This window comes from Zootoca vivipara, chromosome 11 (assembly GCF_963506605.1).
Source record: "Zootoca vivipara chromosome 11, rZooViv1.1, whole genome shotgun sequence".
NCBI lineage: Eukaryota > Metazoa > Chordata > Lepidosauria > Squamata > Lacertidae > Zootoca > Zootoca vivipara.
This window is the reverse complement of record NC_083286.1, coordinates 34254586-34282230: the sequence shown is the minus strand read 5'-3', so window position 1 is coordinate 34282230 and position 27645 is coordinate 34254586. Positions and strand designations below refer to the sequence as shown.

Genomic DNA, 27645 nt, shown 5'->3' with positions numbered 1-27645 from the left:
TCTCTGAGGGGTAATTGTGCAATACTGAACATGCGATAGGTTCCCTGTTCTCAAGAATTTGATTAGCCAAAGCAGACTATTTAAATTCCTCCATTCCCCCTACCCCAGATGGACCTATGCAAGTGTACCCCTCTATAAATTATGTCTTAGATGTAATATGTATTACAATTTGTCTGCCAAGTTTTTGCTCAAGCTGCTCAGCTAAACTATTGTTTTGATCTTGTAAAGTTGTGTCTTAGGTGTTATTACCTATTTTGAGAGTTGCAAGTTCATATAGTGCAAATAAATTGTTTTTAAATGAAATTGTTTACCTTGATTTCTTCTTGAGCATGCTAATTGAAAAACACACATGGTTTTTCCTTTGTAACTGTCAGTGGTTGCATTTTATGCAGCATTAGGCTGGGGATGTCCCATGCCTGTTTTATATAGCTTCAAGGTCAATGAGACCACCCCAGGGGTTATAATTTGGCCTATATGGCCTATATGGCCATTTTCCCCCTATCATATCCTGCCTCTACATCTGACTTAAACTGCTGGGCAGGTAAAGCTGCAACTGCAAAGGAGCAACTGAGACCCACTTAAGAGTTTACTATGAATTGTTCCTTTGCAAGCAGGGCTTGCATTCAGTGCATTTCACATTTTGTGGCAAATATAAGCCCTGCTGTAATTGGCTGTTCTTGGGAGCTCTCAGTCAGTACTGAATTTATTTTTAAGGAAGAAATCTGAGTGCACTTAAACATGCACATCTGATTCCTTTGAAACTGAAGCACCCCCTGGATTCTTCGTTTATTCCAGTAGGAAACAAATCCTGGGGCAGTTTAGGCTTATGTCTGAATTGCTCATGCTGTTTTTCCCCAACCAGCCATGATGCGGAGGTCAGAATAAACCATAGCTTCAACTCATGGCTTGTTTGGGGGGAAATAAAACTACAAGCACTGCTTTGGCTGCAACAGCTTGTTTCTCTCCTGGAGCAAGGAGTATGGGTTAAGAACTAGACAGCAGCAAACGGCTCAGGCAGACTAATTAACCACTTAATATTGGGCATAACCATGGCCAATATCAGCAGGGTAGGTTTTGTAGAATATTACTTAACTGGCAGTTATACCATGTTCACCTTTCCATTGACATTTGAATGTGTTCTTGCTTGTTGAAAATAATTGACATGTACAGTACTGCTATTCCATGGGATATTCTTCATGCGTTCATCCTTTTGGTGTATGCAAGTCATTCAATTTATCCCTTTAAGTGGCGTGACTGTTATTAAAGACAATTACAGCTAGACGTGTTCCTGTCTCCTTTATATAGATAGGATCATAGGCTGGTATCGAATGGTCCATTGAGAAGGAATACATCAGAACAGAGTTGAGAAGCAATTTTGACAACCCCCCCCCAATATTACCTATTATTATTATTATTATTACTTATTGAATTTATATACCGCCCTATACCCAGAGGTCTCAGGACCTAGAGATCTGGGCCTAGATCTATGGCCAAGGTTAGGAGATCCACTGAGGCAGATTTAGGGATCTAGAGAAAACTGACCCCCCCAAAAAAAAAAACTCCCTTACATATTATACACAATTGGATACCACTTTTTGTGTAAATTGCTTTCAAATGAAGGGAGCTGAATAAACAACAAAATTGTCCGTACTCCACCTGATAAAGGGGTTTTTAGCACTAGGGTGTTGTTTTTTATCCAAGTGCCACAGCCTGGCTAACTAGACCACAGTAACTTATTTGTTCTGCTGAAAAAATCAAGATCAATTTCTAAGGTACAGGAACCTAACTTACATGGCACAGGTGCTCACTAGCAGCTCTTACTGCAGTATTTGCAGTTCAGACACAAGAGAAAAGTTCTTATTAAATTTTTTTTTTCTATAAGGAGCAGTGAGTATTCTTCAGAGGCCCACAAAACCAGATTCCAGTTCTACCTTGCAGAAAAAGCACAATGAATTAACTCCATTTCTGTTTTAACAAGCCATCTGCTGCAAGAAGAGCAGTCACTTTACAGCAGGGCAAGATACCCTGTGGTCCTCCAGATGGTGCTGGAGCAAGACTGCCATCATCCCTGAGCACTGGCTACACTGGCCAAGGCTGATGAAAGCTGGAGTCCAACAGCATCAGAGGCCAGAGATTAGCCACCCTTCATTTCCAGCTACTACCTTGTTGATAACATTTAACTCAAACTTGGCACTCAGGAGCTGCCCCTTCATTGTTTAAACGACCGGGGGGGGGGCTGGAATAGGCAATTGTTCATATAATTTGACTGTGGCAGTTACATTTGCATTAAACTGCAATTAAGTCTACTATTTCCACACTCAAAGCAATGCCGCTTCCACTAACAGAATTAACAATATGTTGCCCGTTTATTTAAAGTGACACAATTAAGTTTCCTAAGATTACACAATTGTTCTCTGCATGTGTGTAATGTAGAAGTCAACCTCCTGAACAAATTATTTTGTTGTAACACAGAGCTTCTTGTGCACTCTGTGAACATTATGGTTGCTTCTGATAAGGACAAGGACAGATTATAGAGAACAAGAGAGTTCCTAAAGTAAATCAGAAAGGTAGGGTCCTGTCTCAATTAAAAATTCTAAGCCAGTCTTCATGCCTATAACTAATGGAATACCATTAATGCTTTTACCTTTGACAATCTGGTTATGTTTCTGCCAGTGACCTGTATTTGATCTTTGCTAGATTTGGACCATTCTCCTTTATTTGCCTTCTTCTGACATCGGAACTGGAGGCCCCTCGACTGTCTTCGAGTTCAGTATTGGACCAATTCGATCAGATACTCCCTGCCGATGTAGACAGATTCCTCCGAGCTGGAAGGCCCACCACTTGCTCCCTGGACCCGTGCCCGTCTTGGCTGATTAGAGCGTGTCCAGATGAGGTACGGGCCCCCCTGGGTGAGATCATCAACTTGTCCCTGGGCACAGGGACTTTCCCAGAGGAGTTGAAGGAGGCAGTGGTGCGTCCACTCTTAAAGAAAACATCTCTAGATCCTTTAGATCTATCCAATTATCGCCCAGTTTCGAATCTTCCGTACCTGGGTAAGATAATTGAGAGAGTGGTTGCCGAACAGCTTGGTAGGTTTCTGGATGAAACATCGGCTCTAGATCCATTTCAGCCCGGCTTTCGCCCTGGTCATGGGACCGAGACAGCTCTGGTCCATAGCTGCCAAGTTATCCCTTATTTTAAGGGATTTTCTCTTATGCTGAATAGGCTTCCTCACGAGAAAAGGGAAAACTTGGCAGCTATGCTCTGGTCGCCTTAACAGATGATCTCCGTAGACAGCTGGATCGAGGTGGGTCGGGACTGCTGATTCTTTTAGATCTGTCAGCAGCCTTCGATATGGTCGATCATGAACTTTTAGACCACCGCCTTGCCAACGTGGGGATTCAGGGCACAGTCCAACAATGGCTGCGTTCCTTCATCTCAGGTTGGGGACAGAGGGTGGCGCTAGGGAGGGAGTTGTCGCCGCGGCACCCCTTGGTGTGTGGAGTCCCGCAAGGCGCAATCCTTTCCCCAATGCTTTTTAATATCTTTATGCGCCCCCTTGCCCAGATTGTACGGAGTTTTGGGCTGTGTTGTCATCAATATGCTGATGACACCCAGATCTATCTGTTGATAGACGGCTGCCCTGCCTCGGCCCCGGACACACTCACCAGGTGCTTGGAAGCTGTGACTGGATGGCTACGTGGGAGCCGACTGAAGCTAAATCCTTTGAAGACAGAGGTCCTCTGGCTAGGTCGGGGCGACATGGGGTTGGGGGGCCAACTCCCATCTTTTGCAGGGGCTCAATTGGTACCAGCGCCTTCTGTCAAGAGTTTGGGTGTAACCTTGGATGCCTCCCTTTCCATGGAGGTGCAGGTTGCATCCACAGCAAAGGTGGCATTTTTCCATCTCCGCCGTATCAAGCAGTTGGTCTCTTACCTCTCTCGCCCCGATCTGGCCACAGTGATCCATGTGACGATCACCTCCAGGCTTGACTATTGTAACTCGCTCTACGCAGGGTTGCCCTTAAAGCTGACCCAGAAACTCCAGCGGGTGCAGAAAGCCGCGGCGAGGCTCCTTACAGGGTCCCGGCCGCGGGATCACATTCATCCAGTGCTTTACCAGCTGCACTGGCTCCCGGTGGAGTACAGGATCAGGTTTAAGGTGCTGGTTTTGACCTTTAAAGCCCTATGCGACTTGGGACCCTCGTACTTACGGGACCGCCTCTCCTGGTATGCCCCGCGGAGGACCTTAAGGTCCACAAATAATAATATTCTGGAGATCCCGAGTCATAAGATGGCTAGATTGGCCTCTACTAGAGCCAGGGCCTTTTCAGTACTGGCCCCAACCTGGTGGAAGGCTCTTTCCCAGGAGACCAGGGCCCTGCGGGATTTGTCATCTTTCCGCAGGGCCTGCAAGACAGAGCTGTTCCGCCTGGCCTTTGGGTTAGACTCAGCCTGACCCCTGTGTTTTCCTCCCTCATGGCTATTTGGATTTATGGCCTACTTGAAATGAGGCTGCACTTTAAATTTTAATACTGTATTTTAATCTGTATTTTAATTGTTTTTATGTTTTATTGTAATTCTGTTGGTGTTAGCCGCCCTGAGCCCGGTTTTTGACTGGGGAGGGCGGGGTATAAATAAAAATTTATTATTATTATTATTATTATTATTATTATTAAACGTACTTCACTTTTGAGCTCTGCTTGTGCTACATATGCTGGCATACATATCGATCATTGAAAATTATGCAAAGCAAAAATGGGAATGGGGATAGAAGAACTTGGAATATTATGGTTATTCAGTAAATTAATAACACTTTCTGATTCGGTTTAAGCCAAGGTGTTCCATTTTACATCAGAACTTTCGATAAATACATTATTATCCATGTACAAAACACTACTAAAAGTATTTGCCTAAACATTTAGTCTTTATTAGCATTTTTATGTAGTACTTTTCAATTTTGTGTACTTTCAACCCAGCTGTGAATAATTAAATGCTCAGTGCACCAGCAATAACTGAAGAGAGCTGCAATTTGAAGGAGTTTCCAATTAGAGATCTTAGACTTATTAAGATCAGTACAAAAATGTTACAAATAAAAAGTCACAATATAAAATAGCAGCTCCATGTAATGTTCAAGTCTTACTCAAAGTGACAGTTCAATTTGATTCGTTCTTTGATGCCTCATCAAAGTTCTCCACAAGATCTGAAAAGAATTAACAACAGTCAGGCTTTTAACACGCAAAGAATCAGCACTGCCATTTCAAAGTCTTTCATCCTAAAATCCAGAGTTTGCTGAATTATAAACAAGTTATCTACCACAGCACATTAAGTATTAAAGCCCACTGGACAAGTACCCAGCTATACCCGTCTGTAACCTTCCAGTTATTTTCTGCAATCCAGGAAGTAGAAGTGAAACTTAAGCTCTATTCAGGTGTTTTAAATTTATCAGATGATGAGGAAGAACTAAGATGAAGATCCTAGCTCTGCCCCATCCCAATCACCCACCATCAGCCATAGGAATAAGTTCTGCAGTAAGGATCCTTTCCATGCATGTAGACTCCCTGTGCAATTTAAACCCGATTTTTCCACGTCTCTAAAATCACATAGGGAGCCTACATACTTCAGAAGTTATACCTCAACTCATGTGGGCCAAGAGGAACCGCAAGAATGAGACAGATCTAGCACACTCACCCTCACTCCTTTCTCATGAGGGAACTGTGCTTTTGCATTTAGCCCAAAAGTACTCTGGCAGGTAAACCACCACCATGTTCTCCCCATCCTCCTCCTCAACCTGACAGATATCAGGTCTAAGACAAAGTAGGTACTTGGGATCTGCTTTTGAACAGCCAGCACCTGGAAAAGTCATTGCCCCATAGGCAGGCCTATTTCAGTTTTTCTATTGTATCTCACTGTCATCAGATATCCCAGGAACAAACATAATGACTAGAAGTCAAATGTGCCCTGTGAGAGTGAAAAGGCACTTCCACTCATACAATTTTAGCGATTTCCCCCTTCTTACTACAGCCCCTATGCACCATCCAGGAATTCCAACCCTCTGATTTTCAGACACTGCAATGAGAAAGAAAGTAAGGAAACCTCATTCCATGACCAGAACTCGGCTCTCGAAATGCAGTGTGGTACCAGAAACTACAAAGTCAATTACCCAAATCCATTAAAGTAAGCACAGAAGAAAACACAGAAGGAAACACATCAAGACCTAGGGCACTTGATTTAAGCATGAACCAGAGAATTAACTATTCTTGCAGCAGAAATGTATTTTGTTTCATTATTATTGTTACCTAAATGCCATAACACTTTCTCTTCATTTCCTTGTTCATTCATCACACTCTCTCATTACTTTTGTAAGAAAATAAATAGAGACTTGTTTTTACCTGGAACTTCATCATCATCTTCCTCACCAGTAGCAAGAGGTGCTTTTCCATCCACAGCTGTAATAACAAGCATATTGACACAAATGAGACATTTCTAAGCCAGGCTTTTCCAAAACTAGCCAAATTTGCAGCAAAACACAGTAACTGATTACACAACCCTGTGCCCACTTACTTGGGAGTAAGTCCCACTGAACTCAGCATGACTTATTTCTAATTATCTTTGCTTCTACTGCATGTGCTTCATCCCTAAGTACCCGCTCTAGAATATTGTGCTCATCAACCACTCCCCTCCACAATAGTCCACAGCCTTTAACTGCATGTTGTTTGCTAGAATACAGCCAAAGCAGAGGACCCCAAAACGCTATCTGACAAAGCAGAAACAAGCAGTCAAACTTCAGTCATGAAGAGGTTCCTTCAAGCAAGAAAAGGCATTAAATCCCATATCCATCCCTTTGAGAGAAGTAGCTTCTGAACTCATTCTCATATTCGAGGAACAAATCAAATGTATTTGAAGAATAGCCATTTCAATCTAAGATTCTTTGAAGGACAAAATGAAGAGTACCCCAAGCACCATTTGTTTCTAAATATAACAGCTGAAATAAAACTCTTTCAATTGAGGAGGGATCCACTCTCTCTCCATGGTACAATCCTCTGGGGAAGGTTATATAAAGGACAACATCTGAACAGGTTCTCTATTTCAGAAGCTTCAAATAGCCACTGTGAGAACAGCATTTCACAAACTTGGGTCTCCTGCTGGTTTCCAATCATCCTTAACCACTGGTCCTGCTAGCTAGGGATGATGGGAGTTGTAGTCCAAAAACAGCTGAAGACCCAAATTTGGGAAACACTTATTTACACCAATAATAGCCTTCATAATATAATTGAGGGCTATGACTCTATGACTAAGCAGCTTTGATATCATGTCTTATTTCTGAAAAGCAACTGGCTGTCCCAACCACCACCAGCAGCAACAGCAGCACCACACACACATCAAATGAAATTAGATACTCAGATATTGTCTCAGTGGCTTCTCTAAGAGAGGTCACTCCTGTGGACACCCAAAGCCAAAGTCTGAGCATCATCCAAACACTCCAAGTACATATACCGGGTATGGCTTATATTCCTTGAATGCTTAAAAATCCTGCTACGGCTTATTTTATGGCTACGTCTTATTTTTGGAGAAACAGGGTAAATAAAATTAAGAACATTATAAATCAAGCAAGCAAACACTGCAAGCCCTATGTTGGTGCAAGAATTTTAATTCTCAGAGTGAGTCTTCCAAGCTCTACTCACGTTGTTTGGGCAGAGCCTCTGCTAGTCTCCTCAAGCTGGTCAGACTATCAGCACCAAGTTGGTTTAAGATGCTAGGCAGCATTTCAGTCAGCTGCTTTGTCTCAGCATGGCCTGTGATTGTGAAAGTGTTAGCTGCTAAAGATGCTTGAACTTTAGGGTTGTTGAAGTGGATGACAGTGCCCTGGTTGGTAAACATGTTTACCTGCAAAGCAACACATATTTATTTATTTTTGAGCAAACAAACTTTTGCAATCAAAATGAACTTTAATACAAAAACTAGAGTGATAATATTCTCAAATTAGTTAAAACCAGCACTTCTCAGAAAAGAGAATATATGAAAGCACCATAAAAACAAAAAAGTAGTTCCCAAAAGTAGTTACCTCTTCAATACCAGAGATGTTATTTACTCCAAGTTTCTTTAATGAAAACTGAAGCTTCTTGTCATCTGCTGTTGCTGTTCTGTGAACCACCTTCTTCTTTCTACGGGCAGTACCCTATGAATAAGAAGACTAAATGTTAAGCCCTCTCAAAATGTATGAATTCCAAGTAGCAAAATGGCATGCAACTCTATTCTATCCCTGGCTGTAACTTAATAAAAATGTCTGTTTCAGAAGCTAGGCAACGATACCACACTGGCTACTAAAGAGAAGTGAGTGACCACTAACCAACTAATTTCTGTTCGCAGGAATTATGAAAGCAAGGTAGATATTTGTCTGAAGTAGATATTTGTCTTGTGGCCTCTGGCAAGCAACATCCCACAAATGAGCAGCACAAGTATATCTAGGCAGATACCTAAAAAAATATTTCTTGTATAGCAAGGAATTGTTTCTACAGATTTTGTTGCAATACCAAATTAAGATTAGGGTTTTGTTTTTATTTTGTTTTTCATTTTTGGTCATTTACTTTAATCTAAATAATTTATCTGAGCAGACGTCTGGCTGGAGAGGAAACACAAACATTATCCAGAGGGGGGAAAAATTAAGCATAACCATTGCCACACACTCTAGGTTTGTTTGTTTTTTAACAATAGAATGAGTCTCATATACCACAGTCCAGAATTAGAAGATAAAGAGACAAATGTCAGCACAAGTCATCTTCAGGAACTTTTAGAAAAAAATTCAAGAAGTTACATCTGAGGTGAAGTTCTGTTGCAGAAATCAGAGGAGTATGAGGAAAGCAAAAAAGGTGTAGTAAACGGAACAAACAAGGAAAACCAAAAAGGTACAAATCTAATCCATTAATCAATGATTTATTTATTTTAACATCAGTGGTACAGGAATTCTACTTTAGCCTAATCTACCATCAATATCAAACAAAATATGAGGATTTGAACCTAATTGTCAGCAGTTCTAAATAAATCCAGAGATGTGTCTGAACACCAAGTTGATAAATGTGCCTGTTTAAACCTGTAACAAATAATCACTAGAAAAATTACCCTTTATGGATGCCTAAATATCTGCCCATAAATATTTGCCAGAACAGGTTGTCGTGTTTACTAGCTAAGCAAATACAGGTTAACTGTTAAGAATAAAATAGTAATTATTAACAGTTGAACTACCATGGTTTTGCTATAGCTAATAATTTTTTTGGAAATGTTAATGTCAGTGCAAGCATTATGAAAATAGAAATTATTTTAAATAAAACAAAACCAACAAGATCTGTAGGTTGATGCATTTTTAAGCCTCACAATAGTAATTACTTGTACTATATTTTAAAGGCCAAGCTTGTTTTACTTCAATTACATTGACAGACACCTTTAAGTAGTTAGCATAATGAAAATTATAGGTTCCAGCAATAAAGCACTTATGTTCGGACCTGAAATTCCACTGGCTCCACCTTGATTAAAGATAGGTTTCTGATGCAAGTTGTACATAATAAAAGCTGACAAAAGTATTAGGTAAAAAACTGATGGCTGTATACACATTAGTTTAAACCTTTACAGCAGAATCCTAAGCCTGTTTCCTCAAAAGATAAATCTGAGTTCAGCCTTTCATACTGCAGCCTTGTAAATTACAGGAAATTTTGCTGTAACACAAAATCCTATGGCAACCCTACACCATGAGTAAAAGCATTTTCATCTGCCAGCTTTTTTTTTAACAATCTACCAACAACAATATTTGAACACAATCACATTCTTTGTGCTCATTCAGGCATTAACAATATTGTGAAGAGTGTACATTAGAAGAGTACGTCTTGTTTAAAGTCAGCTAATAAACATTAAGCACTAGTTATTTTGTTTTTTCTTATTACCACCCTCCCTAGGGAAAACAGCTTCTTCCATCTTTTTGCTATCCTTACAAGCATCCTTCGATACAGTTTAGGCTAAGGGATGGTAAGTGGCCCAGATGCACCCAGTGAGCTTCACAGCTGTGTAAAAATTTAATACACGTCTCAAGTCCTGCACGCTAACCATTACTCTACATTACTTCATCAACAGCGCTATGAGTTTGGGGTGGAGGGATCTAAACCCTAGATCCAGCAAGTGTTGAAATATAAGCCAGGTTAGCTTCCTGTGTTGAGACGAGCACCTGAGTGATGTGTCATTAAGAGAACAAAGGAAATGGGGCTCTGTGCGAGACAACAAATGGGTGGGGCCCCACCATCAACTCAGAGATAGTTAGAAGGGCAAAGCTTGAGTGGAGTTTGCAGAGCTGTGACCTACAGGAAAAAGCAGCTAACTAGAGAGGGAGTGTGTGTGTGTGTGTGTGTATGTATGTATGTGTCAGAGAGCAATGTCTGATGACTATTTTAACTCCAAGGTGCTATGGGAGAAACATGACTCCTTTGGTTTGCTGATGCTGTTAACCTCTTCATCATAGGGTCAGTCTGTAAAAGGTAAAGGGACCCCTGACCATTAGGTCCAGTCACGGACGACTTCCGGGTCATGTGGCCAGCATGACTAAGCCACTTCTGGCAAACCAGAGCTGCGCACAGAGACAGCATTTACCTTCCCGCTGGAGCAGTACCTATTTATCTACTTGCACTTTGACATGCTTTCGAACTGCTACGTTGGCAGGAGCTGGGACTGAGCAATGGGAGCTCACGCTGTCGCGGGGATTCGAACCACCGACCTTCTGATCGGCAAGCCCTAGGCTCTGGTTTAGACCACAGTGCCACCCGCATATACATGTGTAAATAAACCATATACCCTAAGGATGCCAGTCTCCGCTATGCGCCCCAGTTCCAAAAGGAAACACAGACCCTCAGTAAGTGCCTTAAACCCCTAAATCTCTAGGAGATTGGGGTGGGATGCAACAATATATTTACATATGCCTACGTTCAGGTATAACCTCCTCTTCCCCTCCAAACAACAAAATCCTTCTTCAAAATACAGGCTGCAGAAAAACTGTAAAAACATAACTGCAGCGTTGCTAGACAATTAAAAAAAAGGCCTGTACAAGTACTGTAAAATGCAGCAGCCGCAGCCAAGATAAAATGAAACACGAATTTTCGAGAGGCAGCGAAGATGAAACGAGGCCACCTTACCTTCCCACCGATGCGTACTTGAGCTTGCAGCTTAGCTAGTTTTTCTTGATTCATGATAGTTTCTTTCATCTAAGGGAAGAACAGACGTAAGGCGATTAGGCGGGCGACACCCAAGGGAAGAGGCTGGAGAGGGTCCGATGAGCCCAGTTATCGTGGCGGGCGGCGCTCCCAAAGCCTCCTCACCCTCTTGGGCCCAGGCAAGGGAAGAGAGGCCTCGCCTCACCCTCGGCCGGGCCCAGGCCGTGAGGAACTTTCTACGTGAGGAAGGCAGCCTGCGCCATCGCAAGAAATGGCCTTCAAGCCAGAGGAGCCGCTAGGCCGAAAGGGGACCCAAGACACACACACACACCCCGGAGGCTTGGATAAAGAAGGGAGCACGCAGAACCCAGAGCAGCACGCTCCCTCCGAGCCGAAGTCCGCGGCTTCTCCCCGGCTCAAAGGCCTCAGAGGGCTTCTATCAGACGCACCTGCGCCCGCTGCTCCCACCTTCGCCGCCTCCAAGCCTGCCTATCTCCCTTTCCCCACCTCCCTCGGGTGTCCCTTCCTTTGTACCTTCTCAGAAGGAAGCGGCCCGACCTGGGCAGAGAGAGGAACTGAAGGGCTGCGGCCGGGAAAGCGCAGAGCCTGACGTGCGCACGCGGAAAAGGACGAAGATGGCCGCCGGAAAGGAAAACAGGAGGCGGCGGCGGCGCCGTGACGAAGCAATACGTCCTTACGCGCTCACGCACGAACTAACCCCAGCGTTCGATGCGCATTCTCCGGAGTCTGAGCTTTAGCGCGCGTGCGCGAGCGTAGTTGGCGCTCTCTGCTCCCGCCTTCCGGAGGCAGGCAGGCGTGGGAAGCGAAGGTCCTTGTCGCGTGACGGCTCAGCTTGGCCGTGGATTGCCGCGCCGCCCAGCAAAACGACTGGTCGTGGCATGTCGTGGTGTTAACAGATTAGATCAAAGAGCTTCTATGAATGGTTACATTTGGGGGGGGGGAGCAATGCCTAAAATCTTTGGATTTGAAAGACAGTTAATTTTTTATTTTCAAAGATTCCTTGACGATACCTGATGGGTGCTTATTTTTATATGTTTCATTGCAAATATTGTGTATGTGTGTTTTAAATTCAGTTTTCCCTCTGATTATTTGCAGGGGGCATTATTGAGTTGTTCTTGGTTGGTTTTTATTATGTATTTTGTTTTTCTATTTTGTGATTTTATCCTGTGCACCGCCCTGAGACCTGTGGGTACAGGGTGGCATATAAATTTAATAATAAACAAATTATTACTACTACTATTAGGAAAACCAGGTTAACTGGTTGCCTAGCCTGCCTGCCTATTTATTTTGAAAGCCATCTAGTTCTTATTGAGAGTTTCTGTGTTAATAGAGCATTTGCATACTGTAATTAACTTTCTGTCTACTTTTCAGTTTTATATTTCTATACAGTTTAACGCCTTTACTACAGCAGGGTCCAGAATGCTCCAGAATTAATACATTCGTTTATCCTCCAGGAAGCACAAGGCATTTGCACAGGCATTTTTTTCAACCAGAACTTATGGAACTCAGTTACAGCACCTCTCAGGTGGGCACCATTGCCCATTATAAGAGCACAAGGGTTCCGGCAGCACCTCTTTTTCTTGAAAAATAGGCCTGGCACTGCACATGGTTCCTGCCCTGCCCCTTTAACCCTCACAACAATCCTCAGCTTCATAGCCTAGTGGGGATTTGAACCTGATTCCTGTGGCATCTGAGGTTCCTTGGATAGTTGTAATGTCTTTGGTGTCTCATATCACCACCTTGAGTTAGAATTCCATCCCTGTGGTAGACTGATTCACACTGCATAGTTGCAATAAATTAAAGTGAATGTTGGCACCATCATCAAAAGCTTTAATCAAAGCACTTGTGAGAACTCTTAGAGCTAAAGGTAAAATCTAAGTTCAGTCCACATGCACACTTTTAAAATATTTCCCTATGGAAAAAGAGCACCCTGCAAAAAGAAAGAAAGCACAGCAATAAGCAAGCTGAACCTTCTTCCCTGATACTCTCACTTTTTTTCCTTGCAGGGAGAGTTGGGGAGGCAGTAACACCTGGCACCCCAGCATTACATTCAGAAGAAGTACAGTCTACTAGATCATACCAGGATCTGACACCCCTTTCTTGTGCATGCTAATGACAGCTCTTGAGGGTACAGGAATGTGGCTGAGTTACAAACTCACAAACAAAAACATTAGCCAGAATCACCAGATGCAAAAAGTACAGTACTAATGAGATGCAGTCCATCACTGGTACAACAGTTCTCGGATCCTATTTGAGTTTCTGTTTTTCTTATATAAACATAAGATGCAAGTAACAACACCTACCAATTGTTTCTGAAATGCTTTTTTGCAAGCTAATTTCTGTGGAACATAAATAGTACTTTCAGTGAAATGCACTCAGACTTGGAATGGCTTCCAGACACAAGCATCAAACATGAATCATCTATGTATTAATGTTCCATACAGATAATCAAATGCACCTTTGATTACCAGATGTTGATGGCAAACAAGGGGATGCATATTTCCATCCTATTCCTCTTTTGGTGTTTCCTGGGAGTATCTGAGCAGCATTGCTTGAACTTTGACCCGAATCCTACAAAGCAATTAAAACTACTTGGACTATCTTTATCTTATGACCTGAAAACTTTGTTTTCTTTTCCTTAATATGAGCATCTTTCCACACCGTGAGTAAAACTTTGTAGGACCATCAGGGACTGCATAAAACGGCCTCACAACATAAATCTATGTCTATTCAGGAGTAGATCCGTGGGGTGGGGTGCATTAAGTGCTTGAAATTCTACATGTTTTTGTAACTTGGTTGTGTGTCCGTTTGTACATGTGTTCATGGTTTGGGTTGGCTGTGGTTGGGGCTTCCCTGGAAACTTAATAAGGAAGCAAGATCGGCTGGGGTCCCTCCACCCTATGTCCAGGTTGTATATATGTGTAAATAAAACCATTTATCCTTAAGACACCACAGTCTCTGTTGACCTTCTATTCAAGGCAACCAAACCCTGGAATCCTTGGAGTCTCTTGCTGCTAAGAGATTAGGGTGTGGACAGCAATACTTTATGCAAAAAATAATGGAGTCGGCATACTATGAAGGACTGGTTGGATATTTATGGGACTACACTCTCATGGCAAACCTAACATACTCGAGAAGAAAAACAGGGTTGGAACACATTTAATAAAGTATTGCAGAAGCAGTATACCCCAATATGCTATACTGTTTTTCATCAGTTTGTATCATTTTTAGATGCAGTAGGTTAGAAATAAGAGAAATTAAGTTAACTTTTCTGCTTTGATAACTCTTGTTTCTCCTAGCCATGTTGGTCTGCCTTAGTCGAAACAAAATAGAAAAATTCCTTCCAGTAGCACCTTAGAGACCAACTAAGTTTGTCATTGGTATGAGCTTTTGTGTGCAAGTGTGCATGCACACGAAAGCTCATGCCAATGACAAACTTACCATAGTTGGTTTCTAAGGTGCTACTGGAAGGAATTTTTTTACTTTCTTTCTTGTTTCTCCTGTGACATGATTGCTTGTAAACTTTGTGAAAACCCTGGAATCTCCTACTTTGTTTCTGCATCTCTATTAATAAGAAAATATGTAGCTTACATACCTAAGGATGAAGGAATAGGAAGCAAGTCAAAAGCAAGAAGAGACAAGGACTCTGTTGTCCAAATGTTTCATCACCATGTTGCAGGAGGTGTTTTCATTCATTCTTCCTCCAACGACTTCTCTCCCCCCCCCCCAAAAAAAAAGCCGCACATATTTTATCCTCAAAACAACCTGGGGGGGGGGCTAGCCAGGTTTTTTGCCCTGGGTGAAGCCTCCAGAGGCTCCCCCTGCGCATGGGAGGGTGCCAAACTGAGTCTTTGACCCACGTGAAATAAAGCCTCGTTTAGCCCCTGGTTTACCCAAAGTATAGTGTTTGGCTGAGGGCAGAATTGACCATCTCCTATTCCAACGATCTCAACACCACGCCACTCTGACTCCAATGCTTGGCAAACTCTCGGGTTACTAACTCCCATTACAGTATGCGTCTGGACAGAAGCAAAACGGTTTTCAACAGGCGTCTAAAGAAATCTGCCGTGATGAGGACGCCTAATGGCAATGCTTTTTAATATCTGACTTGCATCCGCCCTAGATGAGACCGGTCAGTTCCACGGAGCAGCCCCTCGCTCCCTGCGGGCTCATGGCCTCTAGATGGCGCTCTTCACCTGCTGGGACCTCCGGAGAAAATACGTAAGGGGGAAAGAGATTTGTTGCACGAGGAGGGAAGGCGGGTAATTGCACAAGACAACCACTAGAGGGAGGATGCAAGATCACTTGCAAGGTACCGTCTGAAGCAAGCAATGATTTAGCCCAGAGGCCGTGAAGGCGGCAAGGCGCTGCTCCCTTCCTTGCGCTGGGAGTTTCTGGAGAGCCTGGCAGTATCTTCCTTTGGGCACCGGGGCTTTTCCCGTCTCTCCACACTCCCCGCATCCACCTCTGCTCGCCCCTCTCCTGGTTGGCCTTGGGTGCTTGCCTCGCCTCCCCCACCGAGGTTTTGGAGGAAGGGTGAGAGACAAATGTGATCGATGAGCTACAACAGGGAGCTCCAAAGCAGTCTTCGCCAACATGGCGCTCTCCGGATGTTTTGGACTACAACTCCCATTATCCCCAACCGCTGATGGTGGTGTAGTCCAAAACTCCTGGCGGGCGCCAGGTTGGCAAAGGCGGCTCTCCAGCCGCATTTAGAGCTTCGCTAAAGCAACGCAACCTTCTCCTCCCCAGAAATACGACCCGGGGTGAGATCAGGCTTGACCTAAAAGTAAGATCTCCAACAGGCAGCTTTCCAAAGGAAATGGACTGAATTTATGTGTCTGATTGAGGGCCGCTGACTGAGGGCCATTGTCCCCCTGCACACGATGGGTGCCGGTTGGTGGGTTTCACCTGATCGCTCAGCGTTTTAATCTTGGCTCTTCTTCTTTGGTATTTACGCTTACTTGGAGGGATGTTTTGCTGAAATTGGTGAGGTTCGTGCCCAATTAAATGCTTTCAGGTTCAGGCTACGATGCTGGGACTTGCGCCCGCCTCGCTCTCCTAGACATCTTCCACTTCCAGCTGAACCTTTTCAAGTCTCAGCGATGTGAATGAGAATAAGTTCAGGCTTCACTCTCAGGCGGCAAAGCCGAGACCCGCTCGCTTGCCTGGGTGTAAACCCTATTGATTGCAATGCGACTTACAGTACTACCAAGTAAATATGCACCCGCTTCCATCCCAATTTAGATACATTCTTCAGTTGCATTTAAAGACTTTGGTATGGTCTTCTTCTGCAATTACTTAGCACCCCATAATATCAGACATTTCCAACTAAATACTTCTAAGTCTGCCTTCTCGCAGGCCACCTAATTCCATCCTAAACACTCAAACATTCGGAAAAGTGAAATCATCACCATCACTGTAGAAGACTTTTCAGCTTGGTAGACTGCTTTTTAAAAAGCTGTATAAGAGGGAAATAAACGTCTTGCTTTCTTATTCATCATCCTAAATATCTATAAATTGTTCGTTTCTCCATGCCCGCTTCCTTGTGAGAGTAGATGTTTTATTCTAAAATATTTGGTGATAAAACTAGTTGGCAAACAAGCATGAGTAGAAAGATCTGATGTTAGAGCCCCGCTTTCGCCACCGACTTTCGTGACATCTGTTAATTCTTAACTGTATTTTGACAGCCTGAGTTCTGGGTGATCTTAAGGCCAGGCTACAGGCGTAATTTGCAGTGAAATCAATGGGACATGAACGCCCCATGTTTATAGGGCCATTACTTTGGGGAGGGGGGGAATAGATGATTCAAAATTATGGTGCTATAAACCGCCTAGAACTGTTTTACGAAAGAGCGGGACTTCTGTCTTTTCACTCATTTGCTAAATAGCTTCAAGTGCATCTTATTTCTACAGAAAGTAGTTAGGCTTCCCGGTACGAGGGCAGTATTTCACTTCAGGAACCTTTGGTCATACCATAAGGGGCGGTAGGAATATGTGGGAAAGTTTCCTATCATATTTTATTCAGGAGAAACTCTTTATATGCGAAACTATCACACACACACACCCAAAAAAAAACCTATGGCAAATGACTATGCTGTGCGGGTAGTATTGTATTCAGTGTTTTGTAAATAACGCTCTGATTTAAAAGAAACGTGTTACATATGTTAGTTATTTTTTGAGAAAACCTGAATAATCCCATGTGGCCATTATATATACACACACACCTCTCGTGTGATAAATTATTCATTAAATCCCCCAAACAAACCATATTTTAAATCACCCTTAATGGACCGCAGCGTTAAGAACAGTGAAGCAGCTATAATTTCTGAAGCCCGTCTGGTCGGAAGTAAAAGTTGCAAGGAAATAAATAAGATTTTCAGAGAGGTTTGTTCTAGGTCCTGAACTTTAGGATACCGGTGAAAGATCGGGTCGCTTCACCCGGCAGGAAAAATTCGTGGAAACAAATGAAGCCAGCTCATCTTGCCTTCCCTCAAAGGAATGACAATATTAGGCGCTCTCTGCTCTCCCCAACCTGTTCTGGCGGACTCCCTTTAATTCCATTGGAATACCTGAGGAAAGTCATTTAGGATCTGAGTGTCGATCTCTTATTTTGAAATCCTTCTATTGCGTTATTTTGCTTTCACTTTGGTGTAAAATAGAATGTGTGTGTGTGTAAACCAAATACTTTCATGTGCTTCACATAAATAGGATCCTGCTCATCTCCCACATTCTCATTCTCCGTTTATTTTTCTTTTCTTCAACTGGAACATTTCTAGCTTCGAATCTCCATCATCTGTTTGTGCGGGGAAATAATTTGTTATTCTTTAAGAGCGGTTTCTTTCGGAACAACAAGCCCCCGGGAAGTTCTCCAGCGCGCGCCCCCCTACTTGAAATGAATGGGAAGCGTTGCTTGCGCAGGAGAAGTTCCCGCAGAATCGTGTCCTTAGGCTGCCTATGAGGAGGACCCAGCTTGGAAAAGTTCTTGACGAATTTCACAGGAATTATTTACACACTTCTACCAAGATCACTTAAGGGGACTGGGGGCGACCTTTCAAATGGATGCTGTGCTCCCCCCAGGAATCATTTCCGCGGCGATTTGTTGCCAGACTTAAAACCCTTTTCCCCTGGCGTGCGCCTTCCTCCTTTTCCTCGACAACAAGCGCGTAGCTGGAGCCCTTGACACGACGAGGCTTGGAACCGCCCAAGCGCACTAGAGACGCGGACGACAGCCCCCGGTTCCCCTGCGTAAACTCAGCTCGGCAGGAGGAGGACAGGCTTCTGACAAACGCGGCACTCCGTTCAGCTTCCCACGACCAGGAAACCCGCTTGTCCGGTCGGGGGTGGGACGCCTCCTGCCTGCCTTCTTCTCGCCAGCTGCGTTACGCAGGGCGAGCCTGGAGACCTCTCTCACCTCGGTCAGATCGAGCGTTTTCTCTTTCTCTCGGGGGGATGATCGGATAGTGTCGGTGGGGTCCTGGCATTCCAAAGGCGGCTTTTATTAGACCCGCCCCCTTCCAGGCCAGAAAGGTCCGTCGAGGGGGGCTGGGTTGTGAAGCAGAGGATCAAGGCTGACTGAGAAGCAGTAGCCCGCTGGAGATGGAAGGGCTGCCTCTCCCGGCTCCCTCGGCCACCCTAAAGCTCAACAATGTGGCTATTCAAGGCACGAGATGGGCGCTTATTTATTTATTTACTCTCCTCTCCCGCCCGCAATTCCGAGTCTTTCTCTCTCCTCCCCCCCCCCCGCACGTCTCTTTTCTTTTTTATTCCAGGAATGTTTTCGCAGCGGCGACTCTGACGTTTCCAACCACGTGACGGCCCCCTCCAGGGCGGGCAGCCGGGAGGAAAGGCCGCCCCCTTTCGGCCTCAGCCCGGGCGCTGCCAAGATCTTGCTCAAGACTTCGCGGGCGCCTCCCGCTCCTCCTCCTCCTCTCCCCCCCACCCCGTCCCCGCCCGCCTCGCCCGCCGCTCTCCCTCCCTCCCCAATAGTAGTCGCTCTCCCTTTCCCACCCTGGATCCATTCATGTCTGAGGGAAGCGGCGGCGTTGGCGGCGGCAGCAAGCAAGCGACTTCTCCTCAGGAGGAGGACGAGGAAGAGGGAAGCGCCGAGGTGCCCAGCTGGAGAGGCTCGTCGCCAGCCTCGCTCGCGCCGCTGTCTCTCCGGCGGCGCCCCGACCGTGGCGTGAAGGCGGGAGCGCGGGCGGGCCGGCGGGGGGCGAAGCGTGTGAGCCCAGCCGGGGCGCCCTCCCCTTGCCCTCGCCGCCCCGCCAGCCTTGTGCCAGGCAGCCCCCTCCTCTCATGCCCGGCTGCGCCCCGCGATGACTCTGAGCGCGGAGATGTCCGAGGCCGCGTCCGCCTTGGCTGAGGAGACAGACATCGACGTGGTGGGCGAGGGAGATGAAGACGACGAGGAGGGAGACGACGAGGACGACGACGACGACGACGACGACGAGCCCCTCCGCCGCCGGTCTTACGAGGAGGAAGACGAGGACGAGGAGGCCGCTTCGCTGCCTGAGGCGCCCGGGGCGCGCGGGTCAGGAGAAGAGTCCCCCGGCTCCGGGTCGCCCTCCTCGTCGTCGTCTTCTTCCTCCTCTTCTTCTTCTTCCCCTCAGGGCTCTTTCCGAGGCGCCTCAGGGGGCGTCGGCGTCTCCGCGGGCGCCAAGAACAGCCTGGTGAAGCCGCCTTACTCGTACATCGCCCTCATCACCATGGCCATCCTGCAGAGCGCCAAGAAGCGCCTGACGCTGAGCGAGATCTGCGAGTTCATCAGCGCCCGCTTCCCCTACTACCGCGAGAAGTTCCCCGCGTGGCAGAACTCCATCCGACACAACCTGTCGCTCAACGACTGCTTCGTCAAGATCCCGCGCGAGCCGGGCAACCCGGGCAAGGGCAACTACTGGACGCTGGACCCGGAGTCGGCCGACATGTTCGACAACGGCTCCTTCCTGCGCCGCAGGAAGCGCTTCAAGAGGCAGCCGCTGCAGCCGCCCGACCTGCTCCTCAGGGGGCTCGAGCCCGCAGCAGCAGCAGCCGCTGCCTTCCTCCAAGCGGCGCAGCAACACCCGAACCAGGCGCCTCCTCCGCCTCAGCGGCAGCAACAGCACCCGCCGCCCGCGCCGCCGCCGCCTCCCCCCTTCGCTTACGGGCCCTATAGCTGCGCCTACGGCCTGCAGCTGCCGCCTTACCCGCCTCCCTCGGCTCTCTTCGCCTTCCAGCCGCAGGCACGGCCGCCGCCTCCTCCCGCCGCCGGGCCCGTCCTGCCGGCTGCGCCGCCCGCGCTGCTGCCTCCGGCTGCTGCGTCTCCTACGGCCGACCTGGCCAGGACTACCAGCTTCGGCTACCCGGCGCAGCTCAGCCCGTCTCTCGCGGCCTCCTTGCACGCGGCGGCCGCCAAGAGCAGCTCTGCGCTGGCCAGGTCGCCTTTCTCCATCGAGAGCATCATCGGCGGCGGTGGCGGTGGCTTGAGTCCCCTGGCCGCCAGCAGCTGCGCCTCCCAGTCGGCCGTCCTGCCGGTCCTCGCCAGGTCCCTGATGGCCTCCTCGCCTGCGCTCGCCTCGCCGCCGCCGCCTCCACCCCCTTCCGTCGCTGCCTCGCTAGGGACTCTGCACCAAGGGGCAGCCTTGGCCAATGTCGAGAACTTTACTGCTAGGATTTCCAATTGTTAAAAACAAAACACAAAATAACTGTCTTGCCGAAGGTAGGACCCTCTGGGGCTGTTTTTGCTTTTTTTCCGCTAAAGAAGGCAAAGAAAGTTTTTGTTTGTATTTTTTATTTTCCCTAGGCCACATTTTGTTCGTTTGTTTGTTTGTCTGTCTGTCTTTCGGCCCACCTGGTTCGGTCCTCTTCAGCACCTCCTATTTATGCAAAGCCATTTCGATATGCTGCATTGGCAGAAAGATTAAATGGCAAAGAAGTGGCCCTTAATTCTTTCCTTTAAGAAACACACGCATTCTAAATAAATCATTCCAAGGCAGAGATTCCCGGGTCCAAGGATTAAATTAAACAACAGCTAAACTACAATAATCCCCACCCCAAAAAATAACTATGAATTGGAGTAAGGGGGGGAGGACAAAAAGAAGCTTTACCCATCTTCTTTCATTGTAGTTCACTTGTCTTATGTACCTTTATATAAGAAATTTTAAAAACATGTTTACACAGAAGAAAGTCGAGATTATCAATTCTTATTTTAACCTGTGTTTGTTTTTGTATCATAATAGGCTTGTGGGGTTTTTCTTTTCTTTTATACTTTGTGCATATTCTTTACCAGGAATATTGTTAAAATTACTGCCAAGTATTATTGTACCATTCTAATTGTAAAACAAAAACAAAAAAACTTTTTTTTACACATTTTTGAAAATAAAGCAATTAATTTTCAACAAAATTAATTCCACAATTGGCTTTAGACCTTCACCTATTTAGTGCTTTGTCCTATGAACTTCTAACCTATAATTTTGATCCTGGGAATAGGATTTTTTTTAAAAAAAAATTAAAATCCAAGGTAGATTAATAATCTATGGTTGAAAAGAAAGAGTGCAAAATGTTGTTCCACCAAATAATTAACTCAGAAGAATCCTCCACAGTCTAGAAATGCTAGGGGGTGCCCCTTTTACTTTTTAAAAACCACCCCTTCATTTAATGTTGGACCCCATGTTGCTCAATGGGGTTTAGTAGGAAGAATGGGGTTTAGTAGGAAGGAAGTTTTCATTTGCTTTCAGTTGGGCTTCTAAATAGGTACTCAGGATCGCGGCCATCTTGAAAATTCTCTCTAGGGAAGTTCAGCTGGAATCAAGGGGACTTGCTTTCTAGTCAGACATGACACCAACCGGCTTAAATTTTGGACCGTATTAAACTTCACTCACTCATGGAACCTGGTTTAGGTACTGCTATGGTATACCAAACAGTGATACAGTAATATGATTTTCAAGCCTTCACAAATAAATTTTAAAAATACATGGGTAAACCCGAGCAATGACTAACCAAAGAAAACAAAGTAACTGTTTTGGTGATGGATAATTTCAGCCTTCTGCAGGCTATAATCTTCTATAAATACACCTTTTTGTATTTGAATCAAATAAATGTAGATTCTTTTAAGAACTTCTAAAGTGTATTTTACATTGCAACCGCATCACAATCGCTATGAGTTTCCTCCCGCTCTAGTGTTATACAATAGATAATTGGGGGAAAGAGTTATTATTTGTGGTTTTTAGGTTTTTATGACGGTGTGGCAAATAAGTGCCCACCTTGCAAGGTAATCACACTAGAACTGCAGTCGCAGCGCTATGTGGGCATCATTAAAGTATTGCATTAAAGAGAAAAGAAGATATGCTAACGTTTAAGGTGACAATAAATATCGCACATTTTGCTTTTAAATATTTGAAAGACTGGTGGACAAGTATGAGGCGGTTTGTCGCTTATGAAAATGCTGAACAATTAATCAGCGTTCATAATGATAGGTTTAAATACCCTGGTTCTACATTTTAGTTCCATTGCAAATAACAATAGACACCCCCCCAAGTATTTTTTGGATTCTGACACTACTTTCCCCAAACCTGGAGAGGACTACTTTATTAAGCTGAAGGGAGTACTCCCCTTAAGGGTTTTGCGAATGCTATTATTATTATTATTATTTTAAAAGATTGTAAAACAGGATTAGCCTTCTAGGAGCGCAGAGTTGGAATTATTATTTTGAAATAATGCAGTAATTGTCGAAATCCAACTTTAAAAAAATGTGCTAAAAGTCGGTGAGTTTTTGAGGCGTGTTCAAGATCAGCATGTAGTGCTCCTTTCAGAAAAGCAAATAAACATTATCCAACTAATTTCCTTGCAAAAAAAAACTTGGGAAAGTATTACACATTATAGGTGATTTATGAAGTCGTTTTAAGAATGTTTACGGTCTACTTTTATTTCTTTTTTAAGTGCACAAATAGGTGGTGCGATTTAAATTCTTTTTCACCTCGTGAGGTTATTTAACCAGTGGATAATGCAAAGGGCACTTGGGCAAGGCGAAATACATTACCAATCTCCTGTGCATGTCTACTTTGAAGTAAATCTCGCTGAACCCACTGAGAAGTACTCCCAGCTAGGTAAGGTCGCAGGGCCTGGAATCTTGCAGCAGTCACAGATTTTAAACGAAGCTTTCCATATCATCTCTGTAAAAACGTGGTGGCATACCGGAAGTGGCAGGTGCTCAGCCAGCGAAAACAGGAAGCGGACCCTTCTGCTTGCCCTTAGCTCGTTCGCCTGGAAGTGAAATTGCGCAGACTTCGACGCGGCTGACTTCCACCACCCTCCTGAAGAAGCTGTCCCGCAAAACTTCAGATCCGGGTGCCTCATTTGTAACGACTCACCCGGAGGATTCAGAGTTAGAAGGTGATAGTGAAATTTCTGAAAATTCAATACCTCGCTCCGGTACACGTTGACTTGGAAGTAAAAACATCCCGTCCTCTCCCTTGACACTTACTTCTAAATAAGTTTCCGGTCTTAAGATGCTTCCCTGCAATGATACCCCCAACTGAAATCTATGAGACTCCCCCGCCCCGCCCCAGTCATGGGTAACTCGTGTTTAGGATGATCTATTGAAAAGCCCCGGCACCCCTTTCTTTGGGTAAATATTATTTCCTAAAGAGCCAGAATACCGCAGTAATCTGATTCCACACACATACACACAAACCTGAAAAGAGCTTCCACAAGCCGGTTCGTTATCTTGTTATTCCCCCCTCCCATCTTTTTGTTTACCAACAACAGGGACAGCAAAACAGTGAGGCCAGAGCCATAGCTACGGGGAACTAGCTATTGAGGCTCCCAACGTACGTGTGTGTGTGTGTGTGTGTGTGTGTACGCAAATGCACGTGGGGGGTTGTGTCATTCTGGGTCTTTGACCCGGGTTAAATAAAGCCTAGTTTTCCCCTGGTGAGGCGGAGGAGGGAGGAAAAAGCTCCTGGGTTCAGGGCGTGAGACTTCATAGTGATGCTCGGGATGTGCGTGCCTGGCATTCCCCCCCTGGGGTTCCTTAAGAGGCAAATCGTGTTCCAAGGTTTGTTGAGAGGGAGCTCTCTCTCCCCCCCCACCCATTCGCTCGCTTGCATTTCTGATATCAGCTATTGGCTGTGCAATCTGGACAGCAGCCTCCACCTGACAGCAGCTCGGAGTTGGAAATATTGCTTTGCAATCGCTAATATGGGGAAAACGAGGGCAGGCGAGTGTTTAGTCTGGTTCCAAACTGGCCGACGCAACATTGTCGTGTTTGTTATGTCTGGGCTTTCTCCGGGGGGCGGGGGGGGGCTCGGCTTCTCAGCACCATTCTCTTTTGCCCTGGCGGCCCTGGTGGGTACCGTAGTTTAGCCAGCAAGAAGCGCCTAGCTAGGCTGTGGCTGCTGCTGGCTGGCTGGCTCTGTTTGCCCAAGCAGGTGCTGCTGCAACAAAGGCCGAGCAGCCTTTGATGGGACTCCGAGCAACCTCGTTTGAACAGGGACTCCCCACTGGCATGCAAATGGACCCCGGGGTCCCCTTTCGCTTTGAAGGCGCAGCGAAAGAGATCAAGCCGGGTGGAGAGGCTTGGGCCCGAAAAAGCAAGCTGGTGGGACGGTGTCAAAGCGCCCTCGCAGCCCACCTTCCTCCTCCTCTTTTCTCCCCGAAGTACAAAGTGCGGATTCATTCACCCGCCTTCCTCTTTTCGCCCACCGGCCCTTCATCAGATCCCCCGTGGGCAGGAGAGAAGGCGAATTACTGGGGCTGAATTGGGAGGGAATGGCTGGTCTAAGGGAAAGGCTAATGTTTCAATTCCCCACCCCCCACAAAGACCACACAAAAAGCCACGACTTCGTTTACGATGCCATTATGTAGCGTTTTAATCTGGGGATGGACTTTTCCAAATGTTATCTATTGGGAGCGTAATGAAGCCCTTCTGTAGGGAGGCAAGCCTTTTACGAATGCCACACACGGCGCCTCTGAACCAACAGGGCTTCTCTTCACTTGTATGGATGCGGGTGTGTGTTTTCTAAATAGTTCTGTGATTTATTCATGTTCGGTTAGGCTGCTGTTTCTCCCTCAACGCCCCCAAATATTGTTCATAGTTAGCTTTTAAAAACGCAATTCTCCCCAACTTGCCGGGCTCTTCTTCCCTTTTGTTACATCCATGTGGATCTCTATTAAAAAGAAAAGGTCCGCTTTATTCGCCAGCTGAGCTTCCACAGAAACGGGGTTTACGGCGAGTGAGAAACATTAGGTGGAATGGCGGGGAGTGGGAAGAGAGAAGGGAATGACTAAAAGTGCCTGGGATGTATCCAGTTTTGGCTGCCATCAAAGTCACACTATTTTGGAAGGCATTGCCCAACTGTGGATTCGGGAGGTTTTCTTGTTTTGGAGGGAAGGTTCCTCAAAAATCCTTAGAATTGACGTCCATTCCAGGTGCTTACCATCGAGGACGGGTAAATCCATATGTTTCTTGTTAACTTAAACTGGGTGGTTCTTCAATATGTGTATTCGCTTAACAGAGCAGGTGATTTTTCGACAAACCATTGGGTCATAACGGTCTTTCTTATGAATATGGCGTAAACAGATAGACTTGTCTTTTCTTTCCGACCCCAGGCCCGCGAGTCCTTAGTGCTTAATAAATTTGCAGCTTCTCCTGAGGATTTAGGTGCCTTCTGGACGAGGAAATGGCTTGCACCTTCTAGCTTCCCAGTTATCCTCTTCATCCACGTCGGAGGGGAGCCTTCCGCCTGTGGATCCGGATCTGGCTCGGACTCGGCGAGGTCGCAGTCTTGGGAAGAAAAGAAAACTGCGTCGCGGAACTAGGAGATCTTCTTCCTTCCACCACCGCTACCTGAGGATCGCCTAGGAAAGCGCGCCAGGCTCCTTAAGCCACCGCCGGTGAGAAAGAGAGAGAAGAGGCCCCGTTTCCGCTTCCCAGCCTTTAACACCTTCCTGCATCAGTCCCGGTGAGTATTCCTGTCGCCTTCACTGAAAGGCGTTATCATTATTTAACGGAGTGGGGTGGGTGTAAAACGCGATCATGGCCACCATCTGTTCCTTCCAGTTTGGATTTATGTCCCCATAACTCAATCCCATTTTACCTAGCTTAGTTTGACAGTCGACTCTCTCGTTTGGAGACGCGTATTTATCACATGGCTAAGCGGTGGCGAGCGAGCCTATAAATAACGCGCGTAGGCTTGACTTTTTATTTCTTCGCAGGCAGGTGGGTTTCAGTTTGTGCTCCCTGCCTTGTTTGCGTCTGCCAGCCTCAGAGTAAAACTCCACCATCTCGTAAATACATAGCCTACCCTTGCGATTCTTTTTTTAAGTCGTCAAAGCAGACTTTGTTTAGTGTGTAAAACTCTGGGATCTCAAAAGCACCGTGCAGCAGCGAGTGTCGCTCTGCAGGTTTACTCGGAAGTAAGACAGGAAGACAGGAGTGCCTGGCGTGCTATGGTCCATGGGGTCACGAAGAGTCGGACACGACTAAACGACTAAACAACAACAACAAGGCCTACTTTGTCCAACTGGAAACTCGCTTTTTTTTCCTAGTAAGCGTGCGGTGGGGCTCCACGTTGGCGCGTTTGCGAGAGGCTTAACCTGCAGTAAAAGTGACCCCCCCAATACTCTTGGAACAGCCAGCTGCTTTTAAACCTCCACTCACTTTGACTTTGAGCAGAGGAGAGAGGCACTCCCAGGATCAGAGATTGCCAAGGTCCACTCCTGGGCGCTTTTCATCCTGGCAGCCTAGAATCCAGCTGCGCATGAGCGAAGGTGAGTGGTTAGAGCCTCTCCTTGCTGATGCGCGACAGTAGAGACAAATCAGGCTTAGCAGGGGCCGCTCGCTGAGGAAGCTCCTTCCTGTCCCCTGACTTTGAAAATGAGTCTCCTGGATTTTAGTGGCATCTTCCCACTCCCATCCCGGGCCCGTGAGAAAGGAAGAGGAAATGTATCCACATCGGTCTGAACGTCTCTTCTCTTTGTTTTATTCTCAATGAAACAAGGCCTGATAGCTATTAATGTTGGATCTGCGCCGCTACAATAAACAAGAGCCAGATGCAGAGCGATAAGTGTAAAGATCGGCGTGTAGCGGATGGGGAATCGGTTGATGAGACTAAGAGAAAGGCATGCAAACCGCACACTTGCAAATGGTTTATTTATATGGCTTTCAGTTGCAATCGTGTCGTGGTTCACAGCCATCGGCTTATGCGCCTCGCACAGATGCTCCTGCAGCTCTTCTTGTGGGTCTGTTTCCTCTGGGATTTTTTCCTGCTGGAGCTCTGCTAGCCCCTGAAACAACCCCCCCGCCCGCCCCGCTTCTTCTCCAGAGGAAATTCACCAGATGCACTAAGAAAGCTGCGCCTCGTGTTTATTCCTGGCTCCTGGTAAGGGACTTCTAAAACAAAGACAGAGGCTCTTGAAAGAATGGGAATTGCAGGAGAGGACGATGGGTGTCCAGCAGGC

At 45.9% G+C, this 27645-nt stretch overlaps 2 protein-coding genes across 2 annotated transcripts; one reads left to right on the top strand and one right to left on the bottom strand.

Annotated features, from left to right (window-relative positions):
• Positions 1 to 715: 715 nt before the first annotated feature.
• Positions 716 to 11860, bottom strand: BTF3 (basic transcription factor 3). Its single transcript, XM_035099872.2, has 6 exons — positions 11723 to 11860; positions 11171 to 11239; positions 8065 to 8178; positions 7685 to 7886; positions 6392 to 6448; positions 716 to 5202 (listed from the first exon to the last, which is right to left on the bottom strand). Exons 2-6 carry the CDS (start codon positions 11237 to 11239, stop codon positions 5156 to 5158), a joined length of 489 nt encoding a protein of 162 aa, XP_034955763.1. The 5' UTR covers positions 11723 to 11860; the 3' UTR covers positions 716 to 5155.
• Positions 11861 to 19215: 7355 nt separating this feature from the next.
• On the top strand, positions 19216 to 21580 carry FOXD1 (forkhead box D1). Its single transcript, XM_035100308.2, has 2 exons — positions 19216 to 20228; positions 20310 to 21580. Exons 1-2 carry the CDS (start codon positions 19527 to 19529, stop codon positions 20871 to 20873), a joined length of 1266 nt encoding a protein of 421 aa, XP_034956199.2. The 5' UTR covers positions 19216 to 19526; the 3' UTR covers positions 20874 to 21580.
• Positions 21581 to 27645: the final 6065 nt, after the last annotated feature.

Excerpts from the sequence above, each read along its gene's own strand:
- BTF3 (XM_035099872.2), bottom strand. The coding sequence starts at position 11,239 with ATGAAAGAAACTATCATGAATCAAGAAAAACTAGCTAAGCTGCAAGCT. Across the intron at positions 8,179-11,170 it reads AAGTACGCATCGGTGGGAAG|GGTACTGCCCGTAGAAAGAA; the intron begins GTAAGGTGGCCT and ends TCTTATTCATAG. Across the intron at positions 6,449-7,684 it reads AGAGGCTCTGCCCAAACAAC|CTGTGGATGGAAAAGCACCT; the intron begins GTGAGTAGAGCT and ends TTGTTATTACAG.
- FOXD1 (XM_035100308.2), top strand. The coding sequence starts at position 19,527 with ATGACTCTGAGCGCGGAGATGTCCGAGGCCGCGTCCGCCTTGGCTGAG. Across the intron at positions 20,229-20,309 it reads TCAGGGGGCTCGAGCCCGCA|CACCCGCCGCCCGCGCCGCC; the intron begins GCAGCAGCAGCC and ends CGGCAGCAACAG.